Source organism: Neopsephotus bourkii, unplaced genomic scaffold (genome assembly GCF_033783945.1).
Source record: "Neopsephotus bourkii isolate Nb327-2 ecotype Australia unplaced genomic scaffold, CSIRO-AGI_Nbou_v1 NB_244, whole genome shotgun sequence".
Taxonomy (NCBI): Eukaryota; Metazoa; Chordata; class Aves; order Psittaciformes; family Psittacidae; genus Neopsephotus; species Neopsephotus bourkii.
The window spans coordinates 984,099-1,005,810 of record NW_026900754.1 but is presented as its reverse complement, the minus strand read 5'-3'; the positions used below and the strand labels follow the sequence as shown (position 1 = coordinate 1,005,810).

At 44.0% G+C, this 21,712-nt stretch overlaps 1 protein-coding gene across 2 annotated transcripts in view; it reads left to right on the top strand.

The window, feature by feature from the left end:
- The window catches only part of ADAMTS3 (ADAM metallopeptidase with thrombospondin type 1 motif 3), a 98,398-nt gene that overhangs the window by 59,394 nt on the left and 17,292 nt on the right, over positions 1-21,712 (top strand). For both annotated transcript variants that reach the window (XM_061345818.1, XM_061345817.1), the window contains exons 5-11: positions 4,181-4,380; positions 10,388-10,471; positions 16,178-16,334; positions 17,607-17,712; positions 18,672-18,815; positions 19,968-20,100; positions 20,606-20,719. In XM_061345818.1, coding sequence (XP_061201802.1) covers positions 4,181-4,380; positions 10,388-10,471; positions 16,178-16,334; positions 17,607-17,712; positions 18,672-18,815; positions 19,968-20,100; positions 20,606-20,719 — 938 coding nt within the window. The remainder of the gene's footprint in view (positions 1-4,180; positions 4,381-10,387; positions 10,472-16,177; positions 16,335-17,606; positions 17,713-18,671; positions 18,816-19,967; positions 20,101-20,605; positions 20,720-21,712) is intronic.

Sequence of the window (21,712 nt, the reverse complement as noted above, 5' to 3'; positions counted from 1 at the left end):
GACAACTCATGAAATTAGACTTGAGCAGATCCCAGCTTTATGTAATAGTAGGGGAAGAGGCAGAGAGTCATTCTTTTAAAATTACACTCTAGGAAAGATACATACTATAACCCAGAATATCTTTTTGGTCTCTTTTTTAATACAGGAAAGCATATAGCAGGGGAACAGTCATGCCCAATTTTTGATGTGTTTATGTTAAAAGTTGTTTCTGAAAAAGGATTTAGAAGGGAGGCAAATGTTCCTGGCCTGTAGAAGGGTTCACAGATATATCCGCTGAACAGAAAGTTGCCATCTGATTTCAGCACCTTGGTTCTAGGTCTCTAGAGGTGGCACAAGGCGAGGTCAGCAGCCGTGGTTTTCAGCAAAACACAATGACAAAGCATGTGGGGGAGATTTCCTTCTGAAAAAAGGAATGTGTGAGAAAAGAAATGCCTCCCTGAACATGTACATAAATCACTGTGTGTTTTCCCTTCCTACCCAAATGTTTGCAGGACTGATTCACTTGGGGAAAGACTAATCTTTTTCTGACAGGTGAGGTCACGGTGTGAAAGATGCAGGTAAGCAGCAAAACAAGAAAGAGGAGGAGATAATGAAACAGCTAATTCCATAATGGGATTAGGAAGTAGTCTATCTAGCACAAATCCCCAGACAGGCAGACTGGTTTCCTCTGTGTGTAACAGAGAATATTGCTGTTTGGTAAGTCACCTCTTGGCTGTTTTAGACACTCGGCACTACCAAATAGATTAACTTGCAAAGAACTTTTGTTTTCAGATGATTCATTTAAATAATTCCCTTCAGTAAGCATTGCTGTGATCTCTCCCCACTCATAGCAAGGGTATTGTTCCTTGAACTTTTCCTTGTGTCTGAATTGCTTATTCTGTACTCTAAAGAAGAGTTTTATCAGGGAAAATGGATTTTTCCACCATGTGGTGACAGCAGCTCCAACAGGAAGGTAAGGGGGTGTCCAAAGGCACTCCTGTGGCGTTCCGGTAGCACAGCTGCACCATTGCCTACCTGTCAGCTGTTCATCTTAGTGCTGAAACCACCCATGGATGTAAATAGTTGCAGATGTTCAGTAGAGTTATCCCAGCTTTAAGTACCTGAGGGTTTCCTAAGCCATGGTTTAACACACAAAGATTATGGTACATTTTCCTTTGAATGCCATTTCTTTACACTCTGTTCCATGTAAAACTTGTAATCGTGCCAAGGGGAAGTCACAGTCTGTGTATTTTTTAACCGTTGTCTAATGACCTCCAGAGGTTTAGCTGGGATTTGTGACATGAGCTCCGATAGTGTGTGGCAGTATCAATAGGTAAAGCCCATTTCCTAGCACTGCAGATGTCTTTCCCTTCCAAACCTGGGAAAGTCTCAGCACAGAGAGGAGATAGAGGATAGTTTTCACTACAACTCCATAGTAAACATTGGGGTTGGCTTTGTAATTAGTCTTACTTGGAGCACTGTGATGTACAGTCCAGATGCAAACTTGGACAGCTTTCTGTAGAGTGAATTAGATAAAATATCTAAAGTGTTAGTGTCCACCTGCCTGGGAAGTTGTGATTTATCATGCATTTTGCATTTATCGTGCATTTTGCATTTATAAGAATAATAATGCCATTTCCTGAACAGAACACATCTGAGGAGGCTTTCTGTGCTGTTCACTAAAGCTATCTGCTACTTTCCCTTCCATATGCCTCAGCAGAAGCCAGCAAACACAGAACAGACTCTTTAAGAATCAGCCAGAATTAATTGTGATCCATTATGATAAATAACTTGAAGTTGGTCAAAGCATTTGGAATGGACTTTAATGCTATGAAAAGACTCATTGACTCTGTGAGCTCTTCTAAAATTTCCGCTAATGCCCCACCACTCAGCTGAGTCATGATCAATGGCATGAGGAAAGTGGTTTAATGACTGGGCTATGGGAACGTTGCATCTTGTCATTTTGGTCTGTTTTCTCCTGTGTCACGCTGTCATCCCTTTGCCCTTATGTCCTGTTAAATGCTTGGCGATGGGTGCAGATTGCAGCGTTTTAAAGGAGCTGTCATTAGTACATGTAACTGAGGCTTGGTTCTGATTGTTTGACCCCCTTAAGTGCTGGGTTATGGAAAACAGACAAGTGAGAATAGATAAAGCACTTTTACTACCCTGGATTGTTTGGATGGGGCACAGCAGTTTAGTAGGTGAATTTAGGGAGAAGACCCCACTCTTTCACTTCCCAGTGAGGTATGAGGCTTGCTGGGTCCTTAACAAGCTGTAGCTCAAGTGGGGCCAAGAAGAAAACTGGAGAGGGCCTTTTGACAAGGGCCTGTAGGACCAGAACAAGAGGACTTTAAACTGGCAGAGGGGAGATTGAGATTAGACATTAGGGAGAAGTTCTTCCCTGTGAGGGTGGTGAAGCCCTGGCACAGGTTGCCCAGAGAAGCTGTGGCTGCCCCATCCCTGGCAGTGTTCAAGGCCAGGTTGGACAGGGCTTGGAGTAACCTGGTCTAGTGGAAGGTGCCCCTGCCTGAAGCAGGGGGTTGGAACTGGATGAGCTTTAAGGTTCCTTCCAATACAAACCAGTCTGTGGTTCTATGAATATCCTCAGGAGTTCTGGTACATCTCATGGAGTACACTGCATGCCAGGCCGGGTGAACAGTTGAGTTTTCACCACCAAGCCCAGTCAGGGGAGGTTTGGGACTTCTGTGGAAAGGAATATGTAAATTGCATTTCACAAGGTGGAAGGCTCAGAGCTTGATGTTTCCAGTGGTGTGGCCATCCAGCATGTTTTGCAGCATTGGTCTGGTCCTGCTGTCCTTCCACAAGCAAAACTTACATCCACTTTACTGAAAGTCTTGCCTGGAAGCATGTGAAGGGCCAGTCTGTGTACTTGCAACAACCTTGGCTTTCATGAGCTCCAGCATAGAGGAAAAGGGCTCAAAAGCTCTGCTGTCATTTGGGGAAATGTTCCCTTTCAGTACGAGTCAACACAAGTGGAAGGCAAAACTGTACACTCCTTTCTATCCACAGGATGCAGGGGGGTTTGCCAGGTTCATGGAGCAGGAAGAAATGTGTATTTAAGTGTTGTATCATCTCTTTCTTCTAAATGGAAGAGTGGAGGAATGGCGATATTCCTTGCCTATCGTGGAGCCAGACACAAGAACACCCCGGTTCCCAGTGAGGACACCATAAGATGTCCAAACAGGCCTCTGCTAATTCCTTGTTGCCTGTTGGTGTGCTGGCTTAGATTTAGGAAGAACTAAGTAACAGCTGTGACTTTTTTCGCCTTCAAAAGTCCATGGCGATGTTTTGCTTTGCTGTCCTAAGTGGAAGAAACAGCATTTGAGTGATTCCAGATATAGGCTGTTGAACATATCCCCTTAAAAGCCAGTTCAGAATGGTTCATCTGAACCCTACCCCTTGACCAGTGTCTTCAAGGACCCACCCACTATTTTGTGAAATTCACAGGGAAGAGTATTTCAAGGCCTGATTTGAGGCAAGAAAAGCAGCGGGGATTATTCTGGGTTAGGAAGTCAAGTATTTGGCCTAGATCTCCTTAGGGATGAATTTTATGCTTGAAATCACAAGTGTGTGATATATTACAGAACCACATAGTTGAATTAGTTTTTTCACTGGGTATCTGGTGATTTCCCCTCCTCCTGTAGCACCAGAATAATCTCTTTAGAGTTCTTGATTTATTTTATCCAAGGAAATGGTGACTCTACAGGTGAGGATGTTTCTGAAGCACAAGTGAAGAAGTTTCTGAAACAGAATCAGAATGGACATTAATGTCTTAATATTTCATAGAGTCCCAGACTGTTTTGAGTTGGAAGGGACCTTAAAGCTCATCCAGTTTCAACCCCCTGCCACTAGAACATCTTCCACTAGACCAGGTTACCCCTATCCAACCTGGCCTTGAACACTGCCAGGGATGGGGCAGCCACAGCTTCTCTGGGCAACCTGTGCCAGGGCCTCACCACCCTCACAGGGAAGAACTTCTTCCTAAGATCTCATCTCAACCTCCCCTCTGTCAGTTTAAAGCCCTTCCCCCTTGTCCTGTCCCTACAGGCCCTTGTCTAAAGCCTCTCTCCAGGTTTCTTATAAACCCGTCAGGTATTAGAAGACTGTTACGAGGTCTCCAAGGAGCCTTCTCTTCTCCAGGCTGCACAAGCCCAGCTCTCAGCCTGTCATTTTCTTGCAGAGTCTTTTCTGGGTGTCCCTGGAGAGCTGAGTTCCTTATCCAGCAGAGTGGAGCAGCAGCTAAACAGCACCCTGAGGCGACGCAGGCATGCGGGTGATGACGACTACAACATCGAGGTGCTGCTTGGTGTGGATGACTCTGTCATCCGATTCCATGGCAAAGAACACGTTCAAAACTACCTCCTCACCCTCATGAACATAGTGAGTATCTTCCACAGTGCTGTACTGTTTGTTTTGGAATGACACAGGCTTTTATCAACTCTTTAGGAGTATCTAAGAGACCATGGTAAAAATATAAATATGATCATTTTGCCTGCTGTTGGGTACAGTTGTCTCTTTTCAAGATGTTCCTTTGATCTTTTTCACAGTAGTTGTTTAGGATAATTCCAAGAATTTGGAAATACTTGAGAAACAGTGGGGAAATCATATAAACTTGATACATGTGTAATAGTTCCTAGCTTCTCCTGCAACATGGTTGTGAAGGAAGCCTGGTTAAAGGATAAACATGCTGTGCCAAAAGGTGTTCTTAAACACCCAATGGCTCTTTGAAAGAAAACAGACCTTCTAGCAGTGTCTGTTCCTTAACTCATGTGGCAATGCCCATGTTCATATAGAAGCTGCAAAAGAGCAGACATCTACAGAAGTGCTTTATCATAGAGTGTCTCATGGGCTTAGCAAGGTGTTTGTTTGGTTTTTGTTTGGTGGTTTTGTTTGGGTTTTTTTTTTTGCCTAGATGTACATTTCTGGCTCTAAAATCAATGGCAAAATACCATATTTAAAGATAAAGAGTCTGGAGCTACATGATCAGATTCTATGGAAATGCACATTACAGAAGAGCACAGTTCACACTGTGCATTAAAATTCAGTTAATATACCAGCATTCAGTGCTAGAATTGCTCAAGCTTAAACATTTTCTGGTTTTTCCTATCTTAGAGGAAATCTGAAATAAAAACATGACAGGAATGTGAAGGGGATGTATAATCCCTTGCAATGTGTGGCCTGTTCTTAAGCATGTAAGTGTCAAACTTCCATAGACGTATCTCAGTGTGGTGGGGATCATAAGGTTTTCCAGAAATTAAAAACGATATCCTAAGGACAGATTATAAGTACGTTTACTATTAATAATGACTTGGTGAATGTAGAAATTCTTGTATTTTTTACACTCACCTTTGTATTCCTGAAGTAATTTAAAAATGATTCCTTAGTCTTACAAACAGTCTTTGTGGCATTTCTTTATGTCCCATCAGCCACCATCATTCCTAACTGAGAGAATTCAATCCTTTTGCTATTGCAAAGCATTCAAAACACCTTCTACCCATCATTTCCAAACCCCATTTCAGGTCCTTTTAGCACACAGCATTCCCCTCCAGGAGGGACAGCCAGAGTGAACAGCATATAGAGTGTGTTTGGCCTTCAGTCCTTTCTTTGTGGTTAGTTCATGTGCTTGCACTGATAATTTTTTCTAGAGCATTTTCTGCTCCTAATGCTTTTCTGTGGTCCAAGCTTCACACCATTTGCCTGCAGGGGTGTGCAGTGAGACACCAAACCTCAGCACCACCTTTTAGATTAGATTAGATGTTAGATTAGCATCCAAAATAATGAGGACCAGCAGTTTAAAAATGTAATCCATAGGATTTGAGAAGAGAAAAAAATCTCCAAATGAATTTAAACCAGCATAACTCTGTGTAGAATTAGAATAACTGTACAGAATTATGCTTTGCTATAAATCTGGAATAAGACATACACACACACACTGTAACTGAAAACCAGAATTTAGTGTGCTGGGTTTATTTACAGCCTGGAGCTGTGTCTTGGGCCTTTCCTACTGTTCATGCAATGGAGAGCTTTTGTGGTTTAGGTCACTGTGGTGATTTTGTGTGTCAGGGGAGCTGCTCTCTAATAAGAGGGGGATGGGTGCTGTAGAACCTCAGTTTGATGAGAAGGGGATGTTGAGTGGTATCTGTGCATTTAAGGGTAACTTCCTCCCCTCCTCTGACACATGTACAGGAAGCCTTTGAGTGTGGTGTGTTGAGAAGGTCGGGGTGAAGGTCTTTGAGGACAAAACAGCTGCTGAACCCAGGCTGCTCTGTGAATCACCTCTGAGATACTAGTGAATCAACCACAAGACTTTCATGACTGTGAATGTACATCTAGTAACTATCTTTCTCTTAGTAGAAGCTTCTTTTTTAGGCTTGAGGGAGTCAAAAGTGCGCATGAGCAAGTCTTTGCTTATTCCTAGAAGATCATCAGCCACTAGGACTGCAGCTGGTGCAGTCAGTTCTGCTCAATTCAGCACAATTTGCCTGATTGATAGACATGAAACTGACTTTTGGTTTGGGTTTAGGTTTGCATCTAGTGGTGTGAAGGTCTAAGAACTAAACCTTGCATACCTAAAACTTGTATCTTTTACTCTTCTTAATAATTGAAGATTCTAGATGAAAAGGGATTCATGATTGGTGTTACAAGTATTCATGGGGATTTCTGCCAGGCTGGTGGTAACTCGCTGGGACTTGTCTTCCCAAGCAGGGAGGTTAAGGGCACTTCTGCCTCATGTACTGCAGCATATGCAAGCTGGCTTCAAAAGAACGAATATGATGAAGTGCAAATAAGCTGCATTGAATAGTATTCCTTCAACCCTGTGCCAAACCTGGTTATCCTGGGCACAATCCCATGTCAACACAACTGCACTGCTCTCAGTGCCAGAGCTGGCTTGCTGGAATCAACCCTGCCATGCCCTTGAGAACTTCAGGCCTTGGAGGTTCAGGTTCAGCTGAAGAGATTCCTGAAGTTTTTCCCTATGCTTAACATTCCTATGCACTCTTGGCTTGAGAAGCAGGCTGGAAAATGCAGCATCAGCAGTGTGTCTGACATGGGTGTTACTGGTCCACGTTGGGAGTCAGAAGCCCAAATGTGATAATGAATCTAGCAATGAAATCTAGTGTGGTCCCTATCTTTTCAGTGTAGCTTTACCATTATCCCACAGCCCAGGTTGCTAAAATCACCCGTTGGAGAGAATGGCATTCCCAGGAGTTGTTTTGGGTAAGTCCAATACATCACAGGCACATTACAGCTGAATTCCTTGAGGTGGTAGGATCAGCCGTTTCCTGATCTTACCTTTCTAGGAGACATGGGGAGTTGTAGCCTCCATCTCCCAGATGTTAACAGTGTTGGCACTGTTCCTAATCCCCCGTGCAGCATCCCTCGGAGACCCTGCAGAAGTACAGTGGAAAGCAGCTGAGATCAGAAAGGTATACTTAGAGGGCACTGGGTCATACTGAGGGATTCCAAGCAGGTTTGGACTTTGCAGTGTTTATATCTTTCAATTTAATTTTTTTTTTTCTCGAGAATAACTCCAAATCAGCCATTAGAGTGATTGATGATCATTACATTAATTATAGCCATTAGGTGATACCTCCATGCATCATTCATTCTCAAACTCCGAATTGCTTTTGACAGAATTCCTCTTTTGGTGATCACTGTCCACTGAGCATTGCAGGTTTGTGGGCATCGCCTTCTTTGTAAGCAAGTTTCAGTCAGTGAGAGCTTCATGTTGAGCTTCAATAAGAACAGACAGTGCTGGATAAGTCTAAATATTCTGTCATGGGTCTTCATGCATGTACACTGTCTGCAGCTCTTTATCTCTCCATCACTTGCTCTTCTTTGCAGCTGTCCTGAACAGCACAGGTAATTTTTATTGCTGAATGTGAAATAGGAGGTAAGGTAGTTTTGGCAGCCATGGAAGCAAATGAAGTTTTGAATCCAGAAAGTTTGAGATGACAAATTGTTATTTCATGGGGGTAACAAAATACTCTTGGTACAGTACTTGCAGGGGATCATTTTCTTTTCACCACATACCTCATGAAACAGCAATGAATCTTCATTAAAGGTGATTTCAGAATATTGTATTTTTAGTTTTAAAAGCATTTAGCTTGGTAAACAGCAGAGCTGTTACACAGTCCCAAACACTTCCAGCTTTCCTTAAACACCTGCTGCTCCATCTGCTGGGAGTAGTTCTTAGTACCAAGCCTGTGCCGGCCAAAACCCTGCTTCAAAGTAATCCGCAGAGAATGGGGTATAAGATGGTGTTGAGGAGCAATTTTGAAGGCAGCTTGACTCCTTAGGTTAATTCCATTCTGCCTCTAAGAAAGTCAGTCCTGTGAAACTTGTTTCTTGGCATAAGGTAAATTGTGAAAGTTTTTTTCTGACACAGACCTTTGTGAGAGCAATGTTGTGTTAATAGGGTGAAAAGATGAGACGAATAATTAAACTTCAGAATACTTGCTCCACAAGATGTGCACTCTGAGTTCTGTGCTCATTCCTTATGAAACTGCCCTGCTGACAGCCTGTTCTTAGCTGGTCCTAAAAGGGATTGCCATTCTAAAACCCATGGGTTAAAATCATTGTGCCAGGTCTCACAGTCTGGACAGCTCAAAATGACCTTTTTCCTTGAGGGGAAGGGGGAAAGTTCTGTTTAGCCTGACTAAAAAAAAACATCAGACTCTAAATCCTGCTTGCATATACCAGCCTCTGTATTTTTCGCCAGTTACCCATAGTATAGTACTTACTTAGTTTTTAAGGGGATGAGTAACTTTATTGAGAATCTGCAGATGTTTTAGCCCCTTAATGTATACTCTGGTGGCAGGACATTTCTCATCTTCCCAGACACAAGGAAGGCCCTCAAGAAGAACAATTTTTGACCCATCTGTATAATTCTGGGTTGGCTTTTTTTTTTTTAGCTTCACTTCCACAAACACTCTTTTTAGTACAAAAGTGACCACATAATTCTAATTTATCTCTAAAAGGTAGGGCAACAGTATTAGTTGTTTCTAAAAAAGTTCTTCAAAGTGAAACTTACCATGAATTATTTCAGTGGTTCAGTGAGCAGTGGAACTGGAGTGATACCTCAGGATTTCTGTCTTGTGGCTTGGCTCTTCCCTGATGGATGTAAACTAGGAGTAGAGTCTTGAGGTCTCATGGGGTTGTCTTTTGGACTGGAGTTTTCTCAGGCCAGCAGTTGTTTTCAATGTAGTCAATCTTTCCAGATTGCATAAACTCTATGTGCTTTCATGCAGTTAATATTTTTAATGGCAGGCACTGACTTGCAGAAATCAAGTGTATTTGGAGATACCATTACCCTGTAAGGTGCACAACAGCATCAATGTCTCTGGCAATGCTGTTGACTTCAAAACTTTCAGATGAAAATTTCTAAAGTATTTTGGGTTTGGAAATGCTTTGCCTGTTAATATTAAGATTGATTTAGAATCAGGAGTACTGCTCACATTTTCAAAGCTAAACGCATTCCTGGCAGTGTTCAAGGCCAGGTTGGACAGCTTGGAGCAACCTGTTCTAGTGGAAGGTGTCCCTGCCTATGGCAGGGGTTTGGAACTGGGTAAGTTTTAAGGTCTCTTCCAACCCAAATTATTCTGTGATTCTATGAAATGGAGCTTTATTGTTCATGTCATTGTCTCAATATTCTGCCTTCCCAACCTAGACCTTCAGAACACAAAAATGGCTTTAAGTCAAATCCTCAAGTATTTTCTGAGGACAAACTTAAGCTGAAGTTGACAGCACATTTTCTTGAGTGAGAGCTGCTGACAGCAGAATCTTTTACAACATGAACAAAAATACACACACTTTCCCTGTGAAAATACTCATCGCATGTGTTTAAACTGATGGAGGTGAAACTAATGTTTCATGAAACAAATAGGAACTGAGCCTGGAATTTATCTGCAGTTAAGAGTGGCCAGGTGGCACAGCAGAGGTGGCCACGTGCGATGGATGGTGATGGGTTTATTTGTTGTTAAGGCAAACTCTATCTGCTTTTAAATCCCTCAGGGAACTTGAACACACTGTATAGCCTTGCTTTCAGGAATAACCTCATCTCCCTCATTGTGTTAATCAAATGAGTAACATCAGGCATTCAGATACATATGTGGACGGTTTGAACTTGAAGTCTCCTTTTCCTTGATCACCTTTTCTAGTGGCCCTGGTCCAAAGGCCATTTAACGTGAGAGAAATCTTGACATGTGATGATGGGAAGTGTTAGCTACCATTTCTCACTGCATGGAGATGGTTTGAGATTTGAATCCTCTCTGAGAAGACCGTAATGGTATAAGCACTTGAAATAACATCTAGATGATCTTGGAAATTCCCTTGGTATCATAAGTGGGGGTTTTCTTCTTAATTTTATTTTTTTGTCATTCCTCAGGTGAATGAAATTTACCATGATGAATCCCTGGGCATTCACATAAATGTCATGCTGGTCCGGATGATCATGCTGGGGTACGCAAAGGTAAGCAAGCCTCTGAACCAGTTGAATTTGGCCATGTCAAAGACCAGTTTGATGCTTGCCTTGTAATTACATTTACTGAGCTTGTAGACACATGCTGTAGCAGAAGTTTCACAGCACCAGATGTTTAATCTGTGCTCACCAGCACACATTTACTGGCTCTGGGATGTTTCACACCAGTTGAGGCATTGTCCTGTATGTTTATATTATGTTGCTGACTTCCTCCACATAGGCTGTATGTCACTATGTGCTCAGTCACCTCAACTGAGTCACACTGGTGTCTGGCAGTCCAGAATGAAAGCAAGTTCCAATGAAAGAAATGTCTTTATTCAGTCCTAATATCAAGTCATGCACACTACAGGCTATACACAAAAAGACAGTTACTTTCATAGATGTTACAAAAACTCATTGAACTGTTGTCCTGGTTTCAGCAGTAGCAGTCATTTTTCTCCTTCTCAGTAGCTGGTGCAGTGCTGTGTGTTTGACTTTCAGCCTGGGAACAACACTGATAACACCGATGTTTTTAGTTGGTGCTAAGTAGTGTTTACTCTGACCAAGGACTTTCCGAGTCTCATGCTCTGCCAGGGAGGAGGGGAAGGGGGGGGGGGGGGGGAATTAGACAGGACACCTGACCCAGATTAACCAAAGGGGTATTCCATACCACAGTATGTTATGCCTGGTATATAAACTGGGGGCAGTTACCTGGAAGGGCTAGATTGCTGCTCAGGTCGGGCTGGGTATCAGTTGGTGGGTGGTGAGCGGCTGTATCCTCTTCCCTTGTTATTCCCCTTGTCATTACTATTATTGGTGGTAGCAGTAGTGATTTGTGTTATACCTTAGTTACTGGACTGTTCTTATCTCAACCCGTGGGAGTTACATTCTTTTGATTATTCCCCTAATCCTTCTTGGAGTGGGGGGAGGAAGTGGCCGGGGAGGGGGAGGCTGAGTGGCTGCATGGTTTCAAGTTACCGGCTGGGCTTAAAACTGGACAGTTCTTTGTGGCATCCAGTGTGGGGCACAAAAGGCTGAGATAATGACAGATCTGACCAGTTTATGTCTAACCATACCTGTGATAAGCATTCATTGTTTCGGATTAATAGTCACTCATCACAATGCTGATTTATTTTCTGTCAAAGTTGTTGCTCTTGTTTCAGCATGTCCTACCTTACCTTACTTACAGCTGGTATTTGCTGTTTTAGTGTTTATCGGCAGACGGGCTTAGGCAAAAGTTCTTGTTTCACTGTACTTTATGGTAATGACTTGTAATATAATAGACTTACTTATTATGAAACTGATCTGACTTGCATTCCCAGTGTGGTCATCAGCGCTATACTTTGGGAGGTATATATATTTATGGAATATATATATATTCCATAATAATGGAAGTGTTTAGCAATTGCGCATCTTTTTTTCCCTCCTTGGGTGGTCAACCTATGAAGGAGACATTCCCTTATGTTCCCAGATCCCCCACCAGACTATTTACAGCATCATTTGAGAGTTGTGAAGGTTTTGAATGGCCTTTGAGTACCCTTGAGACCTGCCTGCTGATTGCGATGGGGATCACCATGCTGGCACTCATAGAGTGTTTTACCCACAACCATTTCGTCTGATCTCAGAAGTTAAGCAGAGTTGGGTTTGGGTCTGGTCTAGGGTTAGGCAGTGATATAGGAGGACCAAGAGATTTTCCCTGAGGCTGGACAGTCATGAGTGACAGGGTGTGTGGGATAGTATGGGCAAGTATGTAGGCCAGTGGGCCTCTCCAGTGCTTTGGAACTTCACCACTGAACAAGTGCCAGTCACGACCACAACAGTGCACTGGCGGCAGTATTGTACCAACAGAGACTCCCTGATTCCCATCCATAAGCTGATCAATAACTGGAGGGCCAAGGAGTGATCGGAGAACCCGTTCACCCTTTAATAGCCCCATATGGCCAGTGTGAAAGTCTAATGGAGAGTGGAGACTGACAGTAGACTGTCTTGGCCTGAACGAAGTCACACCACCATCGAGTGCTGCCCTACCAGACATGCTAGAACTTCATTATGAACTGGAGTCAAAGGCAGCCAAGTGGTATGCCACAACTGATATTGCCAATGCATTTTTCTCAATTCCTTTGGCAGCAGAGTACAGGCCACAGTTTGCTTTTACTTGGAGGGGTGTCCAGTTCACTTGGAACCGACTGCCCCAGGGCTGGAAACATAGCCCTACCATTTGCCATGGACTGATCCAGACTGCACTGGAACAGGGGCAAGCCCCAGAACACCTGCAATGCATTGATGACATTATCATGTGGGGTGATACAGCGGAAGAAGTTTTTGAGAAAGGGAGGAAAATAATCCAAATCCTGCTGAAAGCCGGTTTTGCCATAAACCGAAGTAAGGTCAAGGGACCTGCACAGGAGATTCAATTTTTGGGAATAAAATGGCAAGATGGACGTCACCAGATCCCCGCAGATGTGATCAACAAGATAACCGCAATGTCTCCCCCAGCTAATAAGAAAGAAACACAAGCTTCCTTGGGTGCTGTGGGGTTCTGGAGAATGCACGTCCCAAATTACAGTTTGATTGTAAGCCCTCTCTATCATGTAACCTGGAAGAAAAATGATTTTAAATGGGGCCCTGAGCAACAACAAGCCTTTGAGCAAATTAAATGTGAGATACTTCATGCAGTGGCCCTTAGACATGTCCTGACCGGGCCAGATGTAAAAAATGTGCTTTACACCGCAGCCAGGGAGAATGGCCCTACCTGGAGCCTCTGGCAGAAAGCTCCAGGCGAGACTCAAGGTCGACCCCTTGGCTTTTGGAGTTGGGGATACAAAGGAACCGAGGGAAGCTATACTCCAACTGAGAAAGAGATACTGGGAGCCTATGAAGGGGTTCGAGCTGCTTTGGAGGTGATTGGCACTGAAGCACAGCTCCTTCTGCCACCCCTCTTGCCCACGCTGGGCTGGATGTTCAAAGGCAGGGTCTCCTCTACACATCATGCAACTGACGCTACATGGAGTAAATGGGCTGCACTAATTACTCAACAAGCTCAAATAGGAAATCCCGGTTGTCCAGACATTCTAGAAGTCATCTTGGACTGGCCAGAGGGCAAAGATTTCGGAATGTCGCCAGAGGAGGAGGTGATGCGTGCTGAAGAGGCCCTGCCATATAATCAGCTGTCAGAAAGTGAAAAGCAGTATGCCTTGTTTACTGATGGGTCCTGCCATACTGTGGGAAAGCATCGGAGATGGAAGGCAGCTGTATGGAGTGCCCAACAACAAGCTGCAGAAACTGCTGAAGGAGAGGGTGAATTGAGTCAGTTTGCCAAGGTGAAAGCCATCCAGCTGGCCTTGGACATTGCTGAATGAGAAAAGTGGCCAGTACTTTATCTCTATACTGACTCATGGATGGTGGCAAATGCCCTGTGGGGGTGGCTGCAGCAATGGAAGCAGAGCAACTGGCAACGTAGAGGTAAACCCATCTGGGCTGCTGCACTGTGGCAAGATATCGCTGCCTGGGTGCAGAAGCTGGTGGTGAAGGTACACCATGTAGATGCCCATGTACCCAAGAGTTGTCCACTGAGGAACACCAGAACAACCAACAAGTGGATAAAGCCGCTAATATTGAAGTGGCTCAGATGGACTTACATCGGCAACATAAAGGTGAATTATTTTTGGCCCAGTGGGCCCATGACACTTCAGGCCATCAGGGCAGAGATGCAACATAGAGATGGGCCCGTGATCGAGGGGTGGACTTAACAATGGACACTATTGCCCAGGTTATTCACGAATGAGAAATGTGCTGCAATTAAGCAAGCCAAGCAGTTAAAGCCTCTTTGGTATGGAGGACAATGGCTGAATTACAAATATGGGGAGGCCTGGCAGATTGATTATATCACACTGCCACCAACCTGCCAAGGCAAGTGCATGGTGGAAGCAACCACCGGATGGCTGGAAATGTACGCTGTGCCCCACGCCACTGCCCGGAACACTATCCTGGGCCCTGAGAAACAGATTTTGTGGTGACACGGCACCCCAGAGAGAACTGAGTCAGACAATGGGACTCATTTCCACAGCATCCTTATAGACATTTGGGGCAAAGAGCATGGCATTGGGTGGGTATATCACACCCACTACCATGCACGAGCCTCTGGGAAAATCGAAAGGTACAATGGGCTGTTAAAAACTACACTGAGAGCAATGGGTGGTGGGACTTTCAAACAATGGGATACACACTTACCAAAGGCCACCTGGTTGATCAACACCAGAGGATCTGCCAACAGGGCTGGCCCAGCCCCATCAGAACTTTTACGTACTGTAGAAGGGGAGAAAGTTCCTGTGGTGCATATAAAAAATTTGCTGGGGAAGACAGTCTGGGTTATTCCTGCTTCAGGTAAAGGAAAACCCACTGGTGGGACTGCTTTTTCTCAGGGACCCGGAAATACTTGGTGGGTAATGCGGGAAGATGGGGAAGTCCGATGTATACCTCAAGGGGATTTGATTTTAGGGGAAAACAGCCAATGAACTCAATTATATGCTGTTGCCTGCTGTGTAGCACTTTTATGGCCCACCAGCTAGATGTCTTCAGGTCACCAGTGACTGACCCTGACTTCCCTCCAACCATTATCCCAACAAAGAATGAACTTTAACGAAACCAGAGGAGCTCAGCAGCGACCAGACGAGTTCTGCGATGTCATCAGCAGGCAGTAGTCCCGCACTGTACACTGTCTGTCCTGCTCTGAAAGACTGTTACAAGAGATGGAGCCCGACATCATGGACCAGATGAACTCAGCAGCTTTATAGGGATTGGTCTGTGGACTAAAGAATATCTCTCTCTTCGTCTGTGTGTGGATGTGTATATATATGTATATATGTATATATATGTATACGAGACAAGAGTGATTGATGGTATATTGAAAAATGTGGGATCTGAGCATGACGTGAATGGTATGGAATAAGGGGTGGATACTGTCCTGGGTTCAGCAGTAGCAGTCATTTTCTCCTTAGTAGCTGGTGCACTCCTGTGTTTTTGACTTTCAGCCTGGTAACACCGAAGTTTTTAGTTGTTGCTAAGTAATGTTTGCTCTGACCAAGGACTTTCTGAATCTCATGCTCTGCCAGGGAGGAGGGGAAGCGGGGAGGAAGCAGAGACAGGACACCTGACCCAAACTAGCCAAAGGCATATTCCATACCACAGCACATCATGCCCAGTATAGAAACTGAGGCAGTTACCTGGAAGGCCCAAATCACTGCTGAGTCGGGCTGGGTATCGGTCGGTGGGTGGTGAATGGTTGTATTCTCTTCCCTTGTTATTTCCCTTATCATTATTATTATTGGTGGCAGCAGCAGTGGTTTGTGTTATACCTTAGTTACTGTACTGCTCTTATCTCAGCCCGTGGGAGTTACATATTTTCAATTCTCCCCATCCCTCTGGGAGTGGGGGGAGGAAGGGGCTGGGGTGGGGGGAATGAGTGCCTGTGTGGTTCTGAGTTACCAGCCTGGCTAAAACCATGACCAAAAAAAGCCCTAAAGATGTACTATTACATGTGCATGGTCACAGTTAACATACCCCTTCTCTTTTCTCACAGGAGAGAAGACTGTCATGACTACAGTGACAGGGCATTAGGAAAATAGAAGTGGGGACATGGTTGGTGCTCCAAGAAAATCCAGACTTGTCTGAAATCCCTGCTTTAGAAGCTCCTGTGTCTAATGTGTTGCTCTTTTTCAGTCCATTAGCTTGATTGAAAGGGGGAATCCCTCCAGAAGCTTGGAGAACGTTTGCCGCTGGGCACATCAGCAGCAGAAGTCAGACCCCAACCACTCTGAGCACCACGATCATGCCATCTTCTTAACCAGGCAAGATTTTGGGCCTGCTGGTATGCAAGGTAATGCTGACCTGGAACATAACTGTCTGGGCTTCTGTTTCTCACCTAGCATCTGTCAGAAAAGAGGAAGATTTGACAGTTGTGTTATTACAGCATCATGACAGACTCGTTTGTGTTGGAAGGGACCTTAAAGCTCATCCCTGTGCCAGTGCCTCACCACCCTCACAGGGAACAACTTCTTTCTAACATCTCATCTCAGTCTCCCTTCTGTCAGGTTAAAACCATTTCCCTGTGTCCTGTCCCTACAGGTCCTTTTCCAAAGCCCCTCTCCAGGTTTCTTGCAGCCCCTTCAGGCACTGGGAGCTGCTCTAAGGTCTCCCTGAAGCCTTCTCTTCTCCAGGCTGAACAGGCCAAGCCCTCTCAGCATATCACCAGAGCAGAGGTGCTTCAGCCCTCGCAGCATCTCCGTGGCCTCCTCTGGACTTGGTCCAACAGCTCCACGTCTCTCTTGTGTTGGGAGCATCAAAGCTGTTATGTGATCCTGAGACAAAAAGCAATGTAGGCTTTTATTCAGCAAATACTTAAGTGTTCAATTTTAAAGATGTACTGAAGCCTGGTCTTGTTGGGGTGGGCAGATAGACTGATCATAACTTTCAGTTTCCTCATCTGGCTTTAGAAAAGGCTCTGGTTATTATTAGATATAATAAAAATAGCAACTATTATTATATAAAAAGCTACTTTACATTGTATAAAACCAGCTATTTACTGTCTCTAACACCAGTTTGTGTGTGTGTGAAGGGATCAGTAGGAACACTCCATGCACTTTGCTTTCAACTTTGCTTTTGTTTTGCTGTTTGTTTTGGTTTATTTTGGTTTGTTTTGGCTGTAGATTTGTTTTTATAGACAGCACACCAGCTACTTGGTACCTGCAATAATCTTTATGACTCAATGAAGGGGAAGTAAATTCACAGCATGTGATTTATATCAATGCAGATAAAGGAGAATCCGGGTTAGACCATGTTTTGGCTGTCCAGTTGTGTTTGGTACTTCTGAGGTCCCTTTACCTTGCAGGGGAAGATGAGGGTCTGAGTTCTCTTTTGGGTCCAGGCTTTGAAGTGAAACTGAGATGTCAGGCAGACTTCAGAAAGATTTTAGCCATTTACTCTGTTTGACAGCAATTGCAAAGGCAGAGAAAAAATAACCATCAGAAGAAAATAGTCCAGAAAATAGTCCTAGGTTCTTCTTACTTTGTAAGATTATTGAGGGGGGGGGGGGGTCTCATTTACAATAAATATAATGGGTAAAAGAATCAAATGTGACTTCTTTCAACAGGATATGCCCCTGTTACTGGCATGTGTCACCCAGTCCGAAGCTGTACCCTCAACCACGAGGATGGGTTTTCATCAGCTTTTGTTGTTGCTCATGAAACGGGTCACGTGTAAGTCTTAACTTTTACAGTTAGATTGCCAACAAAATCTGGTGCTGCATCTCCTGCTTGCATAAGGTGGTTTAATTTTAATGGAAAGGTATCCTAATTTTATCTCCATTCCCTTGGAATGCATAGGGATTTAAGGAATGAAGAGGTAGTCAGGAAAGAAAGGAAGAAGAAGAGAGAGGGGGAGTTCGTTTTCTCAAGAGTGAGGCAGAGGTGGGTGAGGAATGTGGAAGGCCCAGGCAGTGGATTCAGGAGCTTATCCAGCATCCATAACTTCTTTCTTCTCATTGACTGAAAGTGCTGATTTGTTAGATTTGGCATCTCATCAGGAATGATAAAATGTGGGTAACTGGTTAAGCAAAGGTCTCTGATAGCTGTCTGAATGAATTAATGTCAAGGTACTGACGATCTGATTTTTGTCTTCCTTAAGCAGCACAGGCTGCTTATTCAGTTCACTGCGGGGAACTTAGCCCCATTGGAGATGACCAGACCACTTGCATATTAACATGTTTCAGATTCACGTTTGGAGATGAGACATGGTAACCATATTAGCTCTTTGAAGATGCAAAAGGGTAACTCTTAGCTCTGTGTTTAAATAAATGCTTTGGGTCAATGAGTATACAAACGTGAACAATTCAGTGCCTGAATGAAGAGCTCCCTAACGAGCTGAATTGTTGTTTTCCTTTCTCTGATGCATAAGAAGTCATCATCATCATCATCTAGTGATCTCATTCCCGGTATTAACAAATACAACGAAGTATAACTTAAAGAGTACTGAGAGAATCCATATGTTTTGGTAACAGAGAGGATCAGTTTGAAATGCAGGTGGTGTATGTAGAATGCAAAAAAAACGATTTCATTTAGCATGATTACTTGTGCATGAGAAACTGTTCTCTTCACAGTTGTTTTATACATTGAAGAACAGACACTGCCTGGGGTCTGATGCTGATTCTTTGTTATAGGCTGGGAATGGAGCACGATGGGCAAGGGAACAGATGTGGGGATGAGACAGCCATGGGAAGTGTGATGGCTCCCTTGGTGCAGGCTGCCTTTCATCGTTACCACTGGTCCAGATGCAGCGGCCAAGAACTCAAAAGATACATACAGTAAGGACCTGACAGCACTTGGCAGTAGTTGTTTTCCTATAGGAAATCAAAGTCTTGGCAGTTCTGGGATGTGGAGCCAGTGTGCTGCCCTCTGCTAGCCAGCAGAGAGGAGAGGCCATCCCAGTGTGATGCAGCAGGCACAAGCATCATAAGGGGAACCCTTGGCTGTGGGAGCTCCTTTTGATAAACACAGGGGTACTGAGGAATGGGATACCCCAGGGTGGCCCAAAGGGATTCTGCCTTTAAAGGCACCCCAGTAGGATGCTCTGGGCTTTGGGGCAGCAGCAGCAGCAAGATATCACCATCACTTCTGATCGTCTTCTTTTCCATGCTCTTCCCCTTCAAATCTATATGAGAAAAGCTATAAGGCTTCCTCACATAGGGCTGCTCTCAAAGCCTGTTGCCTTCTCCATGACAATGATGGAGGCTTCATCTCAGGTAGCTGGTGTTTTCCCAGGGTGTTTGATTTCTCTAAGAGTTATGCTGTGAAACTGTCAGGATGAAGCCCTGAATTCAGAAAAGGAGCTTGCAAAAGTTGTGGAAGATAGGAGGTGACATGTATGCACGTCTGAATTAGGGAGAAAAGGAGAACTCCTACAAATATCTACCCTAATGTAGTATCCCTCCATGTATGTACCTGTTCATCCATTTCTTACTCAGGCTTCCTTCTCCATTGCAAATACCTAGCTTTGTCAATAAAAACAGTAAAAATGTAATGGGTTGACCCACATCTCCTACAGAAGAAACCCTGTGCATAACATAAAGCATAAAATAGTAATTGGTTGAGACCTTAGAGCTTCAAGTGAAATATCCCAGCCCACCAGTATTCCTGGTTTAAGGCACCAGAGTTAAACAGGAATGAGAAGAAAGCAAGCCTCATTCATATTCTTGCTGTAGTCAGGGCTTCATCCCCATGAATGCAGGAGATGTCAGGTAAGAAGGCCTGTTCTCAGGCTACTGTCCTGTTTCAGAGCTCCATCAAGTCAGTGGAAAGAGTGCTTCTGTGCTTTGGAGAGCAATAACTGTGTCAACAGGTCAGAAAACAGGTTGGAGAAGATGAATATTGCCTTGCTAAAAATAAGTACTTCAATTGTGCTGGTAAAAAAACCCAAATCACTAAATCTCATTATTTTTATTTCTGCCTTTCCACAGCTCTTATGACTGTCTTCTTGATGACCCTTTCGAACATGACTGGCCCAAGCTTCCTGAACTGCCAGGCATCAATTATTCCATGGATGAACAGTGCCGCTTTGATTTTGGTGTTGGCTATAAAATGTGCACAGCGGTATGTCCAAGGAAGTCCCTGCAAAGACAAATGGCCAGGCAGCAAGTTGGTCTTAATTAAGAGCTCCAGTATATGCATTTTCTCATAACTGAAGAGCACTTAACGGAGTAGTTTAAACAGGTCTAGGAAGAGGAGTGAGATATTTATGGGTGAAACCCAGTCGTATGGGTCATTTGTTTTAATGGTCAAGTGGACAGCAGCACAGTCCACGTGACACAGACTTGTGGTGGTGAACCCAAAGAAGAAGAGGAAAAGAAGTCTCATTTTCCTCCTGTTTCTGGGTGTCTCCTCCTTTCCTCTTCTCACCAGCTTAGAGCTACAGGATGCAGGGAATAAGCACTGCCCTTCTCTTTCTGAAGATACGTTTGCCCTTCTGTCTCTGAAGATACTCTACTTACCGATAGCTGTGCATGTGAGATGAATTGACTGGGTGGGATGAATCCTTATCTGAAGAATATTAGTAATCTAACGCTGAATTTGATCTCATAAATGTCCTGTATTTCAGTTCCGAACCTTTGATCCGTGCAAGCAGTTGTGGTGCAGCCATCCAGACAACCCATATTTCTGTAAGACTAAGAAGGGACCTCCACTTGATGGGACTGAATGTGCCCCTGGAAAAGTGAGTGAGGTGTTTTCACTGTGTTTGTACTGGAAAGAGCCAATTACATTCATTTTGGTTAAAGGGCACAGAAGGGAAACAGGGAATTGCCTGGCATCCTCTGGGTGGAGCCAGAGGAAGTAAATCCTGGACATAGAAACTCCAGTTGAGCTGTAACCCATTCTCAGCCTCTTCTGTGGCCTTTTTATTATCTTTTTTTTTATTCTTGTCTCATCTGCAAAGTGTACTTGAAGTGTCTTTACAAATCCATGGTAGCAGATAATGCCATCACTGCAGGACCACTTCTTAAAGCCTGTGGTCCAGATATCCTGTGGCTAAATGTTTGTGTAGGCTTAGGATTAGCTCTTTATGTTTCTCTTTCAGTATGCCCATTAGTGGGTGTTCTGCTGCTAATTTATTTTTAATTATAAAATTACACTCAGATAAATGTTTGTTTAGCAAACTCCATGTATTTTGAGATACAGGAGAGCCACTCAGACCATCTGAATGTGCCCTTGCCAGCAGCAAAACAACATCCTGCCCAGAGACTAGCCCTGTGTTCCAGTCTGCTGGATAAGTGTGATATTTGGCCAGTATGAGGAAAAAAAACAAAAAAGAAAGAAATGATCTAATCCTCAGCAAAACCTTTATCTTGCTAATATTCAGAATACTAAAATCCCTTCCAAAAAAGTGGTAGTTACTGAGATCAGATGAAACAAAGACTTGAGGAGGGTGGAACATGTTGAGCTTCACATGCCTGCCCATGGCAGGGTTCAGGCTTGGGTTTATTAGCACTGCCTGCTCATTGATGGAACAGAAGGCCTTCAGGGAGGGTACTCTTGGGCCCAGAGTACATGGAACCTCATCCCTCTGTCCCCAGGACAGTCTGTTATTGTACTTGGTTCTCTGAGATGCCCCTTCCCAGCCTGTGAGTTCACCTCTGTGTGCTTTAAATGTCACTGCAATTACATATTTGATTTGGGGTTTGCTTCTCATCTCGTCTCTTTCTCTTTG